Source organism: Macaca mulatta, chromosome 1, assembly GCF_049350105.2.
Source record: "Macaca mulatta isolate MMU2019108-1 chromosome 1, T2T-MMU8v2.0, whole genome shotgun sequence".
NCBI lineage: Eukaryota > Metazoa > Chordata > Mammalia > Primates > Cercopithecidae > Macaca > Macaca mulatta.
In genome coordinates, this window is record NC_133406.1 from 7,991,318 (window position 1) to 8,010,561 (window position 19,244).

The window sequence follows — 19,244 nt, forward strand, 5'->3', positions numbered from 1 at the left end:
CTGTTCTGTGCATTGAAGAACTAAGAGAGGACTCTGGGCCGAGAAGAAATAGTGGGATCACCACAAGGAGCAGAGCGGAGGGGCAGTAAGCATGCCCTAAAGGCGGGCTGCCTGTGAGACCCACTCATGTGACCCTCTTTGAGTTCCAGAAAGCATCCCACAGTACTTACCACACATTTCTTTGTTCATGACAATTTAATTTGGGATTCTGTCAACCCAAGTAATCTCAACAAATACAATGAGCATAGTTATTTATTTATCTGTTTGTTTATTTTCAGTAGAGGTTATATTCCTTGAGATGAATGAGAGAAATGCTTTATTAAAAAAAAAAAAGCAGAAACATCTATAAATTGGGAAAAAAATACCTCTACTTTATTTCTGCAAAATCACAAAAGGATAAAATTTCTAAGCTTCTAAGCTTTCAAATGAGTTATGTCATTATGTGTGTGTGTGTGTGTGTGTGGTGTTTTTTTTTTTTTTTTTTTTGGAGACAGAGTCTTGCTCTGTCACCCAGGCTGGAGTGCAGTTGCGTGATCTTGGCTCACTGCAACCTCTGCCTCCTGGGTTCAAGGGATTCTCCTGCCTCAGCCTCCTGATTAGCTGGGACTACGGGCACCCACCACCATACCTGACTAATTTTTTTGTATTTTTAGTAGAGACGGAATTTCGCCATGTTGGCCAGGCTGGTCTCAAACTCCTGACCTCAGGCGATCCGTTTGCCTCAGCTTCCCAAAGTGCTGGGATTACAGGCATGAGCCACCGTGCCTCGCTGAGTTATTGTTTTTTAAATAAATAAATCTATATTTAAGATAAACTAGGACAGATTTACATGCAATAAGATTTTACTAGTTTCTATTTTTAGTCAATTATTCATGAAAACGGCAGGGGTTTTTTTTATATGAAAAGAGTAATTAATTCTGGGTTAAGATACTGACTGCAATCAACTGTAACATGGGGAAAATTGTATCAATTGGAAGCAGCTTTAATTGAATTATTACAGAAGAAAACAGTTTGTGTTGCAAATTTTAATCTCATTATTCTTATTTAACTTTCATTAGAGACTGACTCTACTGTCTGTTTTCACTGATGAATTCAGAAGTGTAAATGATTTTCTGCATTCGTAAGGCTTTCTGAAGTAAAAAGAATTACAGGCGGATTTAAATTATGAAAACCTGCCACCACCTAATTGCCCAAGAAATCCAACAAGCACTTTAGTGATCATTTCTCCCATTTTCATAGCTAGCACTTAAAATGACAGTACATGCCATAATTTGAAAGTATGTGCACATAGAAAAAAGCCATTCAATCTGCCCATTTAGTCTCCCATTTATATCTCCAAATGCCTGTGCTTAATGGTGGTTGTAATGCAGAGTTGGAAAACTTCTTTTGAAATTTTGATTGATTCATTTCTTTTTCAGAATTACAGAGTACAAAATGTTTTAGCTTTATTTCGTACAAATGTTTTGCCTACAGTCGAGGTGTCTCTGTAAAGCTATTGGCTTAATGAAATCAATAGTAATGATATTGTGGTAAAGTTCCAGCAAATATAGCTACAAGTTAATTTAATTAAACTCCCATAATTGTTTAGAACATTAGAGAACTGGAAAGGTTTCAAGGCAGTGATTTTGTTTTCATCAATATGTGGGAGCCCTGTCTGGCAGCCCTCTTGAAGAATTAGTAACTCTCTTCAAAGAAGATGTACCTGGGTAATATGCTCCTTCTTTCATTCCACCAAGTGTTCAGGCGGGACTGTTTAACCTGAGCCTTGTTTGAAATACATCACAAGCTTGAAGTGACATCTAAACTATTCCAAAGGAAATGCTAATTACGAATTCCTGGGAAAAGAGCAGGGTGCTGAAGTTCAATAGCGCCTTTCATCTTGAGGGCTTACACATGGCAATGAACTTGAGTGTCACATCTACAAGCAAGAAGACAGCTTCATAAACAGCCACTGATTTACTCTCTTGCATTAAAGGAAGAAATTCCTCTAACAAGTAAGCCGAAGAATCTCTGCATTAGATAGAGCAGAAAGAATAAGAGGGATAAGAGTGTTTTAACCTGCACTACCATGTTGAGCTATTCTGTGTCACTATTTCTGACGCTGATAATATATTTTTTCACAAAAGTTCCATACAAAGAAAAACATATCAAACATCTCAAGACTAAATTTCAAATTAACTTCCACTTTTGTTTTGAGGCTCTCAGAAAAAGCAAACATATGCCTTAAACAAAAATACACCAATCCCCTCTCCTTTTTTTAAAGTGAGCCTCCATTATGGACCAGGCACTTTATATATTAACAATGCAAAGATGAGTAAGGTAAGAATTTTTTCCTCCAGAAGTTCACATCTAGGGGAAAACAGATAGTTTTACTAGTTAATGAAATATGGAGGGTTCTGAAATACAAGCATAAAAAAGTTTTGAATGAATTCAGCAGTACATATTCTCAAAATTACTTTGCAAAATATAGTTGTTTAACTTTTACTTTTATCACACATAGTGAATCAGTTTGCATTAAAAAATTAAGTCTTGCAAAGAGCACTCAATTTAATTCAATTTTTAATCTTCTAAATAACTTTGAGGCAAATTTGTCAAGAAAAGATGAGAACAAAGACATTTTAAAAGTGAATGCAATCTCATTTCCCCTTCTAAATATGATTTTTTCATAGCTTACATAGCCTTTGCTTATATGCACAAGTATTTCCCCTGACATTTCTTCAAATCGAATCTCCTGTCTTGCAGGGGCCAACATGAACTCAGTTTTCTACAAGAAATCAAAGACAGAACTTATGTATAGGCATATCTGACTACTTATTGCTTGACAATTTATTGCATCTAATAAATATTTGCACTTAACTACAGCATCTTTGCCAGCTGAATTATAAAAGAAAAAGGGTCTGTATCTTCCTAGTACAATGACGAAGGAAGAAAGTTATGTTGAAGATGATGTGATGATGGTGTTGGTGGTGGCATTATAGTAAACATTTAATTAGCATTGTTTCACTAATTCTCACCCTTGATAAGATGTGTACAATTTATGATTATCTCCATTTTACCGATGAGATAACCGAATCTTTGAGTGTTAAGTTAACTCATCTGTTTAGATAGCTTTTGAGTAGTGTAGTCAGGATTCAAACTCAGGTCTAACTGGCCTAAGTGCATGCTTTTAATAACTACAATTTGCACTGAAACTAAAATGTGCTGACAATTGGAAGCAAATACATTTGTATAAGGTCTTGTTTGATTTATTATTTTATTTTATTTATTTTTGAGACAGAGTCTCATTCTGTAGCCCAGGCTGGAGTGCAGTGGCAGGACCACAGCTCACTGCAGCCTTGACCTCCCAGACTCAAGAGATCCTCTCACTTCAGCCTCCTGAGTAGCTGGGATCACAGGTGCTTGCCACCGCACCCAGTTAATTTTTGTTTGTTTGTTTGTTTGTTTGTTTTTTGTAGAGATGGAGTTTGGAGTTTTGCCATGTTGCCCAAGCTGGTCTCAAACTCCTGAGCTCAAGTCATCCTGCGTTGGTTTCCCAAAGTGCTGAGATTCCTGGCGTGAGCCACCAAGCCTGGCCTGGCCTTGTTTAATTTAATAGCTTCATCTATTTGTCTCCAACAGAGAATTGGCTCTTTGACCTAATGTGGAAACTTACCTCCCTCTGAATGCTGATGATTATTTCCAGACTTCAGTCGTTTTGTAGCTAGGAGAAATCTTACAGATCACCTGCTTCGAACTTCTTAAGAGTAAAGAAAATAGCCTTCAGAAAAATCCTCGGTGACCCAAAGCACCCCAGCTCTCCTGTCCATTTCCATCATCTCGTGTTCTCTTCTCCAATGCCCAGTTTCCTCACCCTCAGAAACAGGCTTATGAAAGTGAAAACACACAACTCAATGGCATTTTAATGAATATTTGCATGTGCATATATGTGTGTGTATACACATATATACACATATATACACATGCATATATATACGTGCATGTATGTATATATACACAAACACACATACATATATGTATAGGATACTTAAGGTACCTGAGTCTTTTGGTCTAAGACTAAATTGCCCAAGTATTTTCATATTTATTGGAGTTGCTTTTTACTATCCCTCATACCTCTGTCTAACTAACTTGCTCTATTTTTTTTTTTGCTTGCTTTTAGCATTTTTCTTCTCATCCAATTGCTGTTCCTAATAGTGAGAAAACAGACCATCAAGCATGTTCAAGTCATGCTTAATATAAAAATTAATAGACTCTGAATGAATGCTTGAGGAAATGTCAACAGATGAGATGGATGTGTTTTTTTATGTGGCCTTGGTCACTGTGACAACCAAAATGAGTGATTGAGACATAAATCTCAGTCATTGAGGCTTATTGAGAGCCAGCTTGAGGACAAGTTACGGATGCCTGTGTGGCTGTTTTTCCCAAAGAGGTTCTTAGGAGGTTTAGTATTTATACATTTTCCTTAAAAAAGAGAAGGCAACAGTGACAGGAACGATTACATACCTGGGAGACTTTCATTAGTGCCCTGTAAGTTTACATTTTACATAAGATAAGGTGAACATTTGAAGAAAAAGGGAATGGAGGGAGCAGACATCCCAGGGAGGAGTGAAGGAATGACTAATCTCATTTTAGCTTTGTTCTGTACTGGGAAGATAAATCATTAATCAACATTACCAATGTGGAGTCTTTCAAAAGGGTCTGTTTAGCCCTTAGGGAAGCAAGCTGAATGGTAGTTAGTGAGGAAGGGCTACAGCGAGGTGTGTCCCACCCCCCATCCCATCATGGCCATGAACTTAGCTTCCAGGCTTTGCCTGGGGTCCCTTTAGCCAAGAGTGGGTCCCTTCAGTCATTTGAGGGCTAGAATTTTCTTTTTCTTTCTTAATTGATTTTAGTTTTTAGAAAGCAGGGTTTTGTTGTTTTGTATGTGTCTTTGTTTTTTTCATTTTTGTTGTTGTTGTTTTGTTTTCTTTTGTTTGTTTTTGCCTCATTCTAGTCCATGGCAAGGTTCATGGATAAACCATGTCTGAATAAAGATAAAAACAGCTGAGTGCATGTACATGATCACATTTTCAGTCTAGAACACCAATCCTATTTTTACTTAGAGTTAAAATTTTTTTCTCTTGTGCAAATTATGACTCAGAAAAATGGAATATTTTGAAATACAACCACAGAAATCACTTTTACTTTCCAGCTTCCTATTCTCACTCCTTTGGGATCCAATGAACTGAGAGGGGATGAGACTGTACAAAGAAAATACTGCCACTCATAGCTACGTACCTTAATTCAGCGCCAACCAGAGGTGATTGTTGCCACATCTCTAGGTGCTGAGAAGAAAGTGGGAGTCAGAGAGGTTTCCATGTCCCTCTAATCCACCCTGCTTTAAACCATTAAGCAGATAATGCAAGGATTTAGAGGCTGACATGAGGCAGGACAAAGCAGCTTATTCTGCAGAGCATTGTGACAGGTCAATCATGAGCAAATAGTAACAAAATAAAAAGTCACGAGAGTATATCTATTTTCATGTTTCTAAACTTAGAGATCTTTATTACATGAGAAGTGAGGTATTTGGTATTTGGTTATTGTTGGGGTCTTTTACAGGCCTGATAAAAGCATTTTTTTTTCTTTTTTCTTTTTTTTTTTTGAGACGAAGTCTCACTCTGTCTCCCAGGCTGGAGTGCAGTGGTACGATCTTGGCTCACTGAAACCTCTGCCTCTGGGGTTCAGGCAATTCTCCTGCCTCAGCCTCCCAAATAGCTGGGATTACAGGCGCCTGCCACCACGCCCAGCTAATTTTTGTATTTTTAGTAGAGACAGGGTTGCACCATGCTGGCCGGCTGGTCTGAAACTCTTGACCACAGGTGATCTGCCCGCCTTGTTCTCCCAAAGTGCTAGGATTACAGGCATGAGCCACTGCACCCAGCCTCGTGTTCTTTTTATACTTGAATACTGAGCCAACTGAGAACCATAACTGTAAAGACAGGCACATAGGGGTCACAGCATCGCCCTGATTGCTGATAAAGGTATTATGGAAGAATGTTTGTGCACAAGTCACCATTAATCCTGAAACACAATCCTGAATAGACTTGCTCACCCACTAGGGCAGGCATCTCTACATCAGCAGAGTTGGATGTGGGCTTCTAGCCAAGAGAAAAAGAATGGGCCCTGCAGGACAATTTCTCATTCCCAGCTCTTCTATCTGATAAGTCAGCTCAGCTCCCCTGGAGTAAATTAGGGGACAGAGACAGGCAAGTGGATTAGGGTAATGGTGCTCCTTCCACATGGAAACAAACATGAAGATGGAGAATAAGCATCCCCAGATATCATGGGTGTGCATGGACATTTGGTCTAATATTTGTTGTTCTATATATGTACCAGGCTTTGTATATATTGTGTCGTTTGCCCTTAAAATACTTTACCCCACCCTAGGCCCAATGCAATCCCATGAAGAATGCTATGAAGAAATTTTTACAAGTATTATTATCACCATTTTATGGATCAGAAAACTGAGTCTTAGAGAGGTTATTTAACCTACTCAAAGAACATAGATAATAATTAGAAGATCTAAGAGTCAAATACAAACCTGTGTCTCATTAAAACCCATTCTTTCCACATCTCCAGTTATTTGTCATGATAATACATCTGTTGATAGTGTGATTACAACATAGCAATACATCCATTGATATCAAGCACATTAGATTTCTTAGTTGAAAACCATTCTAAAGCTGTGTTGATGGAAATTTAATAATTCATTAATATAAAGTTTAGACTGTGTTTTTTTAACTGTTTACGTTGAAATAATTTTAGGCTTACAGAAAAGAAGAAACGATAACAGAATTCCCATACACCCTTTACTCAGCTTCCCTTAATGTTAACATCTTATATTAACCATGGCATAATTATCAAAATAAGAAATTAACATTGGTACAACACTATTGGCTAAACTACATACTTTACTCAAATTTCACCTTGGTTGTCACTGTTGACTGAATTTTTTGAGGGTAGGAACTGTATTGTATGCATTTTCATATCCACAGTGCCCAGTTGAATATCCGGTCTAGAGTTAGTGATAAGTGGTTGTGGAATGAGTAAATGGATGAATGGATTTTAAGTCCCATGCTACCACTTGCGTATGTTTGTGTGTCTCTGCATCTCCCAGGTTTAGAAGCATGTGAGGAAAGTCTATGGCTATGATTTGAATGGAGGCATGTTCTTCAAAACTAAATTCCACATTGACTTTGTGAAACACAGTCCTTTAGAATTATGAGCAATTTGTAAAAGTGAAAGAGAGCGTACTAACGAGATTGAAACAAAGATAAAGGGGAATCTAGTAAATGGGCAGAAGGCTGTGGTGTTACATTCATTTTATTGTATATATATGTGTGTGTGCGTGCATATGTGTGTGTATACATGCATGTGTATGTGTACTTGTGTGCATATATGTGGGTGTACATGTGCATGTGTGGAGTGTATGTGCACATGCATGAGTATATGTGTGTGAGAGTGTGTATGTGTGTGTATTTGTTTCATAACATACTTCAGTAAGTACCTGGGCAAGAGATGTAATAGTAGTTGGCAATCAGTCCTGGATTTCTAGGCAGGTTTTAGAAATTCACTGTAAAACAAAATCACGGAAATTCTCTTGCTTGAAGAAGCAATTCAAGCAGATGCTTTTAAGGCTCTACTTGCTTTTGCACTGATTTCAGTAGAGATAACATTAATGAAGCATGAATGTGCTATGACAATGGTTTCTAAAAACTTGTGAAATAAACACTCTTTCATCTTAACCTTTATAACCAGGGTACATGAAGTCAGGAGAAAGGCAATATTCAAAGCACAAAATTCCTATTGGTAGCTTAATGGACCCTAAAATGTATGTTTTTCTTGCTGTTTCCTCCATCTGTTTTTAACAGAATTTAAACTATTAATGTGGCAAAAACTAGAAAGGCAAGAATACGGCATTGTTCTTAGCTGGGCAAAACTGGAATACAAAATTTTTACGAGAGCTGATTCTTTTTTCAAAAAAGTTCAACTTCGTAAAGGTTTTAATTATGTTATAATTGTTGTTTAGATGGAAGACGTCATAGCACGTATGCAAGATGAAAAAAATGGAATTCCTATTCGTACGGTCAAAAGCTTTCTTTCCAAGATACCTAGCGTCTTCTCTGGTAAGTCTGCATGGAGCACAGCTCTGTTTTCTCCTGTACCTCTTAGATAACGTTAAAAAACTGATTCCAGCTGTTCACTATTGAAACTCTCTCTCTAATCCATTATTCAATAACTACTTATAAAATGCCCGTGGCACGTTTATCATGTGAAACACTTGAAATGATAGTAAAACGCCAAAAATCATGACCCTGTTCTAGGTTAGTTTGTAAAGACAGAATGAACGAATGTGAAATAAAAAACAATATTAAAATAAATAAAGACATGTAAAAAACAATGTTATGAAGGTTGCATATGGAAATTAGGAGGGTGAAAAAAATCAATGATTTCTTTTTCCTGACTGATGGGGAGTCAGGAAAGGGTTTCTACAGAGCAGTGGTGAGCTGTTTGAAAGATGAGGAAGAGCTGTATTCACTCAAGACCACTGTCACCACCGGCTGTGTTCACCCAACTTGACAGTGACCAAACTGTAGAGACCTTGGGTCAGGTTATGAGGGTCTGTGAAAGCTAGCCAAAAGAATCTAATTCTGAGAAAAGGGAAAATACGGAGACATTTAAGATTTTTGGCAGAGGATATTGTGATGAAAGTGCTCGGGATAAACTGGCATTCAGTGAGGGCAACAGCACTGTGACAAGGGTAAGGCTCTCGCAGGAATAGTTTGGGTGCCCAGGTCCTGATATCAAAGGGCTAAAGGAATAGAGAGGAAAGAGCATGAGGGTTTAGTGAATAACTAGGCATGCAGAATAAAAGACATAGCCCAATGGATTTCGTTTTTGTTGTTGTTGTTGTTGTTGTTGTTGTTGGTTTATTTTAAAATGGGGAGACTGAGAGATAAAAGAATCATTATCCAAAATGGGGAACCTCCACGGGTTTGACTGGCAATGACTAGAGAAACCCAAGACAAAAGGAAGTGTAATAAGCTGAGCATCTGTGCTCTGACTCAGAGCACACAGGAGGCAGTCAAAGTGCCAGTTTTGGGGCCTGGGATGTGCTGGGGCATGGCCTACCACAGCTTAGGGAAGAGGTGAGATCAGACAGCCCGAAGCCTCAGCAGCAAGGAGGGAGACGCCGGCGGCTGATGCTGAGTATGGGTGGGAAGGGTGCTTCATGGGATTCCTGTACAAGGGTTGCAGGCTGCTTCCTCACGACCAGGATCAAGAGAAGATTCATGATCAGGAGGCCGTCAAGCCTGGAAAGAGGGCAGAGATCAGGACAGGAATAACAGGGCAGCAGGCCTCCGCGTTGGGGTTTGAGAGCTGTGTTGCTGTCAGAGAGAAGAGAGGGAGCTTGGAGCTGAGGAGAGCTACTGTGCAATGACATTTTGCTCTAACAAAATGTGTCCTCTTTTCTCCCTGTTACTCCCTCTCACGCCCACTTCGTTCTAGTTTCTTGCTCTTTCTTAATGATGCCTTGTACTTTTTACATCTGTGGCTTCACTCCATTTCTCCTCTCCTCACTGTCCCACTTACAGGCCATTCTGACTGTTAAATTCCACCCATTCTTCAGCAATCAGTTCAGAGAGCTCTTGGGTGAAAGCTGTCCCGAACCTTTTGTCTCTGTGCTCTCAAAGACCTTGATTTTTGCATCTCTTATATGCTCCACTCTGTCTTAGAGTTATTTTGCATATGTCTTATATCCCTAGCTAAACCTTCAGCTCCATTTGGTCAATGATTCAGAGAGTTAACTCCACATCTAAACACACATGTAAAAATGTTATTCATATATTTATTGATGAGCTAATGAAAGGGATGAACTTATCTTCTTTAGAATTCAGGCAGATCAATGCGCTACATTGCCATCCTGCACTGGGAACTGTGGTCAGTTCAACTGTGTGCGACCTGCTTAGGGGCATTCAGCAATTATGAAAATACATAGGCCAAACAAAAAAGCTTTGCTCATCTGATTAAGCTTGGCTGCAATTTTGGGATATCTACTCTATTGGAGTCTCAAATTTTTGATCAAGTTCTTCAGATAGCAAATATCTCAACAGCAAGCTGTTGGAAGATTTCTTGGTTGACAACATTAAGATTTTAATTGAAAAATAAGATTGGACATATAGATTGAGAATTAACCTGGGAATCTCTGATAATTGTTTTAATGTTCACTGCTGTAAAATAACAGTGGTAGCTATTAAATAAAGAGAATATCAATGACATTTTTCACGTTAATGTAATTAGGTCTAAGTAATCATTTTATGTTCCCTGGAAACTCTGCAGGCACGCTGTGTCTCATAGGTTCAATTCACTGCTTTGTCGTGGATTTAGTTGGTATATCTAGTATTATGTCTAGCACTTATCAGCTTCTTTAGATTCATATTCCCAAATTATAATGTACTCAAGCTCCATCCACTTTACTAGAACTTTTCAGTCTTTTCTAGTAATATCCCTCCCCAGATATTTCTTATAATCCCTGGGGGTTGTTAATTCCTCTGTTCTTTTGTGGCCCTAGTTGCAACCGACTGGCTGGCTTTCCCAGCTCTTTCAGCTTCTCCCTTCTCTCCCTGAGCATGTTTCATGGTCTGCTGCAGAGCTTCTAATGAAACAAGGAATCCACTGATTTTATTGCCCTTAGTAGAACCAGAAACCAGTCGTGATGAAGGCCTGCCATATGTGGAAGGAGGGTAGTACAGTCGTTGCAGACTGGAGTCAATCCTTGCTATGGACTGTTCCACAGGGAAGGAAGGATCTCAAATGTTGTAAATCTAACTTTCTCAAGTTACCCATTTGTGCTCCTTAAAGCCTCATTACTTCCATGGACCGTTAGTATCAGAATCACTTGGAAACTTACAGGGAGAGAAGAGTGAAAGAATGCAAAATTACAGCCAGATAGTTCCAGTGTTCTATGCCACTGTAGAATGACTATAGTTAACAATAATATATTGTGTAGCTTCAAATAGCTGGGAGGACATTGAACCGTCCTGACAGAAAGAAATGATAAATATTTAAGATAATGGATATGTTAATTACTCAAAAAGGATAAATGTTTATCATTTCTCAAACACTTTTCATTATTTATCACCATACATGATTTGTTTCTTGTTTTGTGTTTTGAGACAGTCTTGCTCTGTCACCCAGGCTGGAGTGCAGTGGTGCAGACATGGCAGCCTCACCCCCCTGAGCTCAAGCGATCCTCCTGCCTCAACACCCCAAGTTAGCTGGGACCACAGACACATGCCACCATGCCTGGCTGATGTGTAATTTTTTTTTTTTTTTTAGTAGACAAGATCTCACCATGTTGCCCAGGCTAGTCTCAAACTCCTAGTCTCCAACGATCTTCCTGCCTTGGCCTCCCAAAGTGCTGGGATTATAGGCATGAGCCCAGCTATCATACATTATTTGTATCAAAACATCACTATGTATCCCATGAATGTGTACAATTATTATTTGTTAATTTTAAAAGAAAATGTAGTATCTGGACCTACCCCCACATGTACTAAATGAGAACCTCAATTTGAGCACTGAAGTTTAAGATGTACTGCCTTAAAATGCACCCAGAGAAGCTGGGCAACTCCGGGGAGCATCCTTGTTTTCCTGAAGGCTCTGGGATCAGTGGCCACCTTGCTTGTGCCGATCTTTCTCTTTGAAGGGCTCTAATCATCTCGGCAGTCTGGCCTCAATCAAGGCCACCCCAGTCTATCTAATGGCTTTAAAAAAAATTTTACTTGGGAAGGAAAAAGCGGTTAGGAAGAATAACCTAGTTCTTTCTCCTTCCTTTACTCCCAAACTGAGAGTCTCTGTTGCCCCTAAGATTGATAGGTGTCAACAGCTTTGTGGCGGAATGAACACTACTCAATTCCACCAGACAACTCCCATGCTTCAAAGGAAAACATCAGTCGTGGTGGCCAAGTAATGCCCATATCCACCTCAAGTGAAAACAGCTGTGTTGACCAAGTGGTGCTATAATCCAATTCCACCTGTAACATCTGCAATCCAGACCCAGAATCATGTCAAAGAATGCTATGACAAATATAATCTATCTAATAATAGGGTTTGTGTTTTGTTTTTCCTGCTAAATGCATTTTGTCCAGTGAACCATCTAAGACTTTTCTCTTTGTATTTGTTTGTTTGTTTGTTTTTTGTTTGTTTGTTTGGTCTTAAAGTTGTTGATTTCAACCTCCTGGTTTCCATAGTCCCAAGACCATGGGACAATATCTTTGGATAATTCCTCTATGCCAGTTCCTTGAACTCTGAGATGAGAAATGTCCTTGAGTGGATCCAATCACAGCATTGCCTTTGTCTCCAGAAGTGCCTTCTCAGCTGCAGAGATAGCTCAGGCAGCTGCACAGGTCGTATGTGACCTGGTGTCTCAGGGCCAGGGAGTAAAATCAGTGGTGTACGTACACTGTAGAACTTGGCTAACAGCTCTCTTCCCTGGGATTCCGTTGAGATTCCCAGAACTTTGGTGAAGTGTGTGTGTGACTCTGTGTGTGTGTGTGTGTGTGTGTGTGTGTGGTGTGTGTGTGAGTGTGTGTGTGTGTATGTGTGTCTGGCACTGAGGCAATGTAAACCTAGAGGCTGGGTAATGACCCTGTGCAGAGAGCAGCAAAGGAAGCCTGTCTGCAGTTGAGAACAGTGAAACATGTAAGGAAGGAGAAGCAGAGAAGATGAGGCAGAGAGCGCTGGGTTACCGGTAGCTTTGCAGCTCTTGCCCCAATCCACAGGCACAGTCCTGCAATCTCCACAGACTTCCTTCTGGTTTCTTCATCTCCTTCAATCCTCCACAGTAAAACATCGACCTTTTGTTTCACTATGTTTTCAACTTCGACTTCCCTTTTCTAGTTTAAACTTTTCCCATCTCTGTATTTTTTCTAATTATACCTAGGAGTCATCCCCCATAGCACATGTATTGGACACAAAGTACTTATGGTTGCAAAAAAAAAAAAAAAAAGGAGTGTACATAAAAAATGTTATAAAAGGAGAATATTTGGGGTTGATCAATGCCGCTCTGGAGTATGGCTGCAACAAATGCACTGGGGAAGGTCTTAGGAATGCAGATTTCAAACGCAAACCACAGCTATTCTAATTCATTAGTGCTGAGATGGAACCATGGAATCTATACTTTTTGTTTTTATTTTACTTTATTTTATTTCTTTTTTCCCCTTGATTAAATATTAAGCTCAGATTATAGAAATATGTATTTTTAAGCTGATTTTAAAAATGTAGGATTGGTGTCTGCTGGTCTTAGATGCATGCTAACTACGTTTTTCTTTATATTTTAAATTCAATTCGATGAACATTGATCAAATACTCACTATGTTCTGGTAACTATACTGGGTTTTGTGGGCTAGTATTTTACCGTTGCTGGGGAAATAGATTACATATACATTAGCAATAAATGTTTAACTTGTATGAGGAACCAAGGTAAGTTCCTTTAGCAGAGGTTTAAAAAGTCAGTTGTAGGATCACAACTGTTGAAAGGCTATCACTTTGTAATCTCATCTTCAACAAAGAACTTGAATTGTCTGTCCTTAACTACCACAAAAAATACTTTTAAGAAGTTTGAGTGTAATGGTATCAAAACCTTTAGAGCAGGCAGATAGATATTATTTGTCTCTTATTTTGTGATTTCTGCGAAATTGTACTAAAAGACATTTCCTTCATGTTCTCTAAGTTTCTAATGAAAAAACAATAAAATAAATGTATTTTTATAATAAACTACGAAAAAATTATGTCTTTGAAGATTCGTTTTTAAAAACAATAATATATAACCTGTATTTTCCTTTTCCTTTTTTCTGTAGTTGCCAAGAAGTTCACTGCTAAATTTAATGTTCCATTCTTTCTTTTTCTCATGTGATTCATCACTGGCATATCTACCTTTCTTTGTCTTCTCATTGTTTTTTTTTTTTTTTTCTATCTTTTATCGTTGTTCTTTTAAGTTTGTTGGGGGCTATATTGTAAATTGCTTCAAGTTATATTTTGAAGGCAGGTAAGGAATAAATCCTGAAGAGACATCTGAGAAGTGTCTACTTTGTGTTAAGCAGTGGTTTTGCCTGGAATCCGCCCCATTCAAGTGGGGATACATCTTGGCTTTGAACAAGTGCTCTACCACAATAGAAAATAAAAGATGAAGTTCAAATATTATTCCATGAGAGTTTCATGAAAGTGCTCAGTCACTGTTAACACCATTATGTCTTCAAATTGAAAAAAATAACTATATAGCTAAAAATATATTTGCAGATTTTGCTGAAGATTTTCTGTAAATGAAATCCATAAGTCTTATTCTCGCATGATAGCTCTTTCCCTGGAATTCATATCCTGTAACTTATAATGTTTATTCATTCATTCTCTCATCTGAAAATCTTTGTTAAAGCAAACTATTGTACTCATACCAGCTAAAAATCCTTTGTACTTAAAACTCTAAATTTTAGAAGAATAGAGATCCAAATCCAGATGAAGCATAAAAGTTTATGAATAAAAGAGGAAATGATCAATTTTACATTTGTAAGATAGTTGCTCCATTTGTGATACTGTTTTAAACTATACCGTTTACCTTGGCTACAGGCATATTTGAATGAATTAAACTGATAACATAGGTTTTCAGTTGCTTCACAAGATATTGAAATAGTGCATGGTTTCTTGTGTGCTCTATTCTAGAAAATATATTACATTGTAATAATATCAGATACTATTTGGATATAGATGTTTTGATTCATAATCATGTGTGCTTTATAAATTTTAGATGCATTACATAATAAACAGGCTTTAAATCCTGATGACCGGAATAATTGCTTTTTTAATATTTTAAACAATATTTTAATGTTTCCAAATAGTTTCAATGAGCCCTTGAGAATTTTTTAAATAATAAAGTTGGTTTTTTGGTTTGTTTGTTTGAGGCAGAGTCTCATTCTGTCATTCAACGTGGAGCACAGTGGCACAGTCATGGCTCGCTCCAGCCTCAAATTCCTGGTCTCAAGCAATCTTCCTACCTCAGCCTCCCAAGTAGCTGGGACTACAGGTGCCTGCCACCATGCCCGGCTAGTTTTTTTGTATTTAGTAGAGATGGAGTTTCACCGTGTTAGCCAGGATGGTCTCGATTTCCCGACCTTGTGATCTGCCTGTCTCAGCCTCCCAAAGTGCTGGGATTACAGGCCTGAGCCACCGCGCCCGGCCAGCTTTATTATTTTGATGACATCTATTTTTTTTTCTTTACTTTGGAGGAAAATATTAGTAATTTGGAAACCTACTATGTGGTTAGTGGCTTTAAATGCATTAGTTTTGGTCCTTTCAACACTTCAAGATAATCATTGTTTTTCTCCATTTCCTAGAGAAGGTAATAGAGGGTCAGAGAGTTCAAGCCTTTGGGCCGCATTTTGAACAGTTTACTAATATGTAAACCACAGTGGGTTTGAGGCAAAATCCCATTCTGTTTCTCACCACCCCATGGGTAACCCCCTGTTGGTTGTCCTTCACATAATGTCCTGTGTTGTTTCTTTATGACAAGCACACACATGTCAGAATTGGTAGGATTCTGGGTACCTAGGACTCTTACATTCATCTCCCAACATACTCCTATTCCAGATGTAGCCCTATGGAGTACTCATCAAAACCACCTGAGCTTTTGTCTTCGTTTTACCTTTAAGGAGCAGTGTGACCCTGAGTAACCCAGTATAGTTTTTTCATCTGTAAAATTTGGAGATTATATCTGATGATCTCCAAGTTTGCTGTCTGCATAAATTCTATAAATCAGAGAACCCAGTGAAGGAGAAAGAGTGGAAGAATAATTAATAGGATAAGATAATAATAAGCTAGACTATTTACAAGGCAATTGAAATAGCAATACATCAATGGAAATCTCACTCTACTTTTTTTTCTCAAGGCAATGCCATCCGTCTCATGGCTTAAATTAAATATTTCTAAATGTATGTTACTAATTCAGACCGTTTCTCTGAACTCCAGTAAATTCAACTTTGTATACAGTGTTTTCGCTTGGATATCTCAAAGAAGTCTCAAACTGGACATGTCCAAGATGAGAGTCATTGTCTTACCCTCAGCCCCTTCCCTGTTTTCTGCCTTAGTAAAAATTGCACATGCCAGAAATGCTGGGGTCACCTTGACTCTTCTTATCCCCGTCTTCTCATATCTGCTCCACCCACCAGTGCTGTCAGCTTAGCTTGGACCATGTATGCTTGTATTTTTCTACTGCAAAATATTATCTCCACTCACCTGAACTATCTCATTAACTCCTAACTAGTCTTTGCATTCACTCTGCACCTCATCCTGTCTTTCTCCAAAGGGCAGCCACGCTACTATTTTCAAATTGCAAATCTGTCCAATTAAAATCCATCTTTGATATTAAGATTAAGACCAAAATTCCAAACAAGATCCCTATGGAAGAAAAAAACCTTTCCTCTTCTTTTTTTTTTGAGATGGAGTCTCGCTCTGTCGCCCAGGCTGGAGTGCAGTGGCGCGATCTCGGCTCACTGCAAGCTCCACCTCCCGGGTTCACGCCATTCTCCTGCCTCAGCCTCCTGAGTAGCTAGGACTACAGGCGCCCGGCTAATTTTTTGTATTTTTAGTAGAGACGGGGTTTCACCATGTTAGCCAGGATGGTCTCAATCTCCTGACATCGTGATCTGCCCACCTCAGCCTCCCAGAGTGTTCCTGTTCTCTCTTATGGTCTGTTTGTGGTTCTTACTAATTAAGACAACACAAGACAGATTAACAGGAGAAACACATACACATTTTCAGAGGGATATGCTGAAGGTATTAGTATTAGGGTGGAAGTTTAGTTATTATATTTGTTATACAAAATGGAGGATTACTTTAGTTGGAGGATCTTAAGATTTTTAGGAAAATTATATCAATCGAGGGGTAACTGTTGGGGTGTTCATGGTTAAAATATGATTTCTGGGCTCTAACTGGGTTTCATTTTAGTCTCTGGTTTTTGGGGTTTGGCAAGGGTACGTTAACTTATGTCCTGCTTTTAGGCAGAAAAGGGAAAGGTGGAGAGCCCTTCATGTATTTTCTGTTTCTCAATTGCCTTTACCTCAGAATAATCAATATGCCAAAATGGTATATTTTTTGGTGGCATGTTCTGATCCTCTTCACTCTTAAGCAGCATCCTGGATCAGTCCCTCCCTGCCTCTCAGACCTCACCTGGTATCACTTCCTCTCTTGCTCTCTTGATTCTAGCTATAGCAGTCACTTTTCCATGGCCACTCTGGTCATGGAGACTTTTCACTGCTCTGCTTTTTCCTCCATCTAAAATGCTTTCCCTCCTTTTCCCCTATGCCCAGTTGAGACCCACTCACCTCAGGTCTAAGCCAGTTTCTATATAAATAAATAAATATATATATATAGAGAGAGAGAGAGAGAAAGAGAGAGAGAGAGAGAGACAGAGACATGGCATCTTGCTCTGTGGCCCAGGCTGGAGTGCAGTCGCGTGATCTTAGCTCACTGCAACTTCCGCCTCCCGGGTTCAAGTGATTCTCCTGCCTCAGCATCCTGAGTAGCTGGGATTACAGGCACCCGCCACCACGTCCAGCTAATTTTTGTATTTTTAGTAGAGACGGGGTTTTGCCATGTTGCCCGGGCTGATCTCAAACTCCTGACCTCAAGTGATCTGCCCACTTCGGCCTCCCAAAGTGCTGGGATTACAGGCGTGAGCCACTGCACCCAGCCTCTTATATGGTTTTATCAAACCACACTCTTCTCTTTCAGAGTATTTCCCTCCATTTTATAATTACAAACTCATGAACAGTATTATGTGATTAATCGCCTTCCAGATGATAGTGTAAACTACAGGAAACTTCCACGTACCCACTCTGCTAACCCCAGCACCACAAAGAGCATCTAACATTGGAGGGGTTCATTAATATTTGTTAGATGTGTGAATAATAATTATGCTTTTTAGAAGGAATATTTGCATTCATATGGTCACTGTTGTGATTGTATGGCTTTATCAACAAATGTAAATTATTTGAATTTTTAAAAAGACTTTTTGTTAATTTTTTTCTTGCCCTTTAAATATTGTTCAAGTGAATAAAGGAACTTCTCTGAAATTATCTTATTCACAGTATAAATCATATGAACAAGAACCTAGGCATTACTCCCTTGTTTTCTTTGAAGTGGGTATGTGAAGTCGGCTGTACCTCAGGATCTGTAGAATCCTATGTGTTCATAATAAATTAAACATGCCTCAGGAGCCTACTGTGTATGAGCGTTTTGTCAGGCCTAGTGATTAAGAATTAAGGCATGCTGTCTGTCCTCGAGGGGATCATAGTCTAGGGAGAAGAGAGACAAATCAAGAAAGCAAGATAATTTCCACAATAGAGGTAAACCCAGAGGGCTGCAGGAGTGTGTGGAATTTCACTCAGGTTCCTGGGTTCAGAGGCTTTTCTTGGAGATGGTGACGTCAGAGATTCATTGTGAAGCCTGAGTCAGACTTAGCCAGACATAAGAGGAGCACTTGTGCAACAGCTCGAAGGTGTGAAAGAGTCTGGCAAGCTCTGGGAACTCCAAATATTGTAGCGTGACCTTTGCACAGGATGAGGTGGTTGGAAAGTGCAGAGAGAGGACTCCAGAGAGGAAAGCAGAGGACAACAGTTAGAATCCGGAGAAGTTCAAATTTCATCCTGAAAAAAGTAAAGAGCCATCAAAAATTTTGAGCAGGGAAATAGCAGTATTTGTTTTTCTTTTTTTTTTTTTCCAAACAGATTCCTCTGTAGGTGGTAAATGTAGAGAACAAACATCAGATTGTAGAGAAGGGAGACAAGGCCGGGGACGGTGGCTGCAGTCCAGAACAGAGATGATGAAGGCTTGACCCAAAACCGGCCAGTAAGATTGAAAAAAAAATAGGATGCATGGGAGACTTTCTGGACTTAGGAAGGACTTCATTACTAATTCAATGGGAGGATTAGGGGTGGTGGTACGGGAAGTGAGGGGGCAGGTGAATTAAGGGAGAAGGCCCCACCCACAATGACACCCATATGTATGACTTTGACAATGAATGCACCACTATGCCTTTTCACATTGGGAAACACAAGATATTCTCTCTTCCTTTCTTTCTTCATGGCGAGAATGACGAAGGCATGATATGTTTTGGGTATATTCAGTTTCAGGCAACGTACATAGAACAACCAGAT

At 39.0% G+C, this 19,244-nt stretch overlaps 1 protein-coding gene across 2 annotated transcripts in view; it reads left to right on the top strand.

The window, feature by feature from the left end:
- The window catches only part of RGS7 (regulator of G protein signaling 7), a 576,861-nt gene that overhangs the window by 252,282 nt on the left and 305,335 nt on the right, over nt 1-19,244 (top strand). For both annotated transcript variants that reach the window (XM_015127136.3, XM_015127147.3), the window contains exon 3: nt 8,066-8,162. In XM_015127136.3, the coding sequence (XP_014982622.1) occupies nt 8,066-8,162 (97 nt within the window). The remainder of the gene's footprint in view (nt 1-8,065; nt 8,163-19,244) is intronic.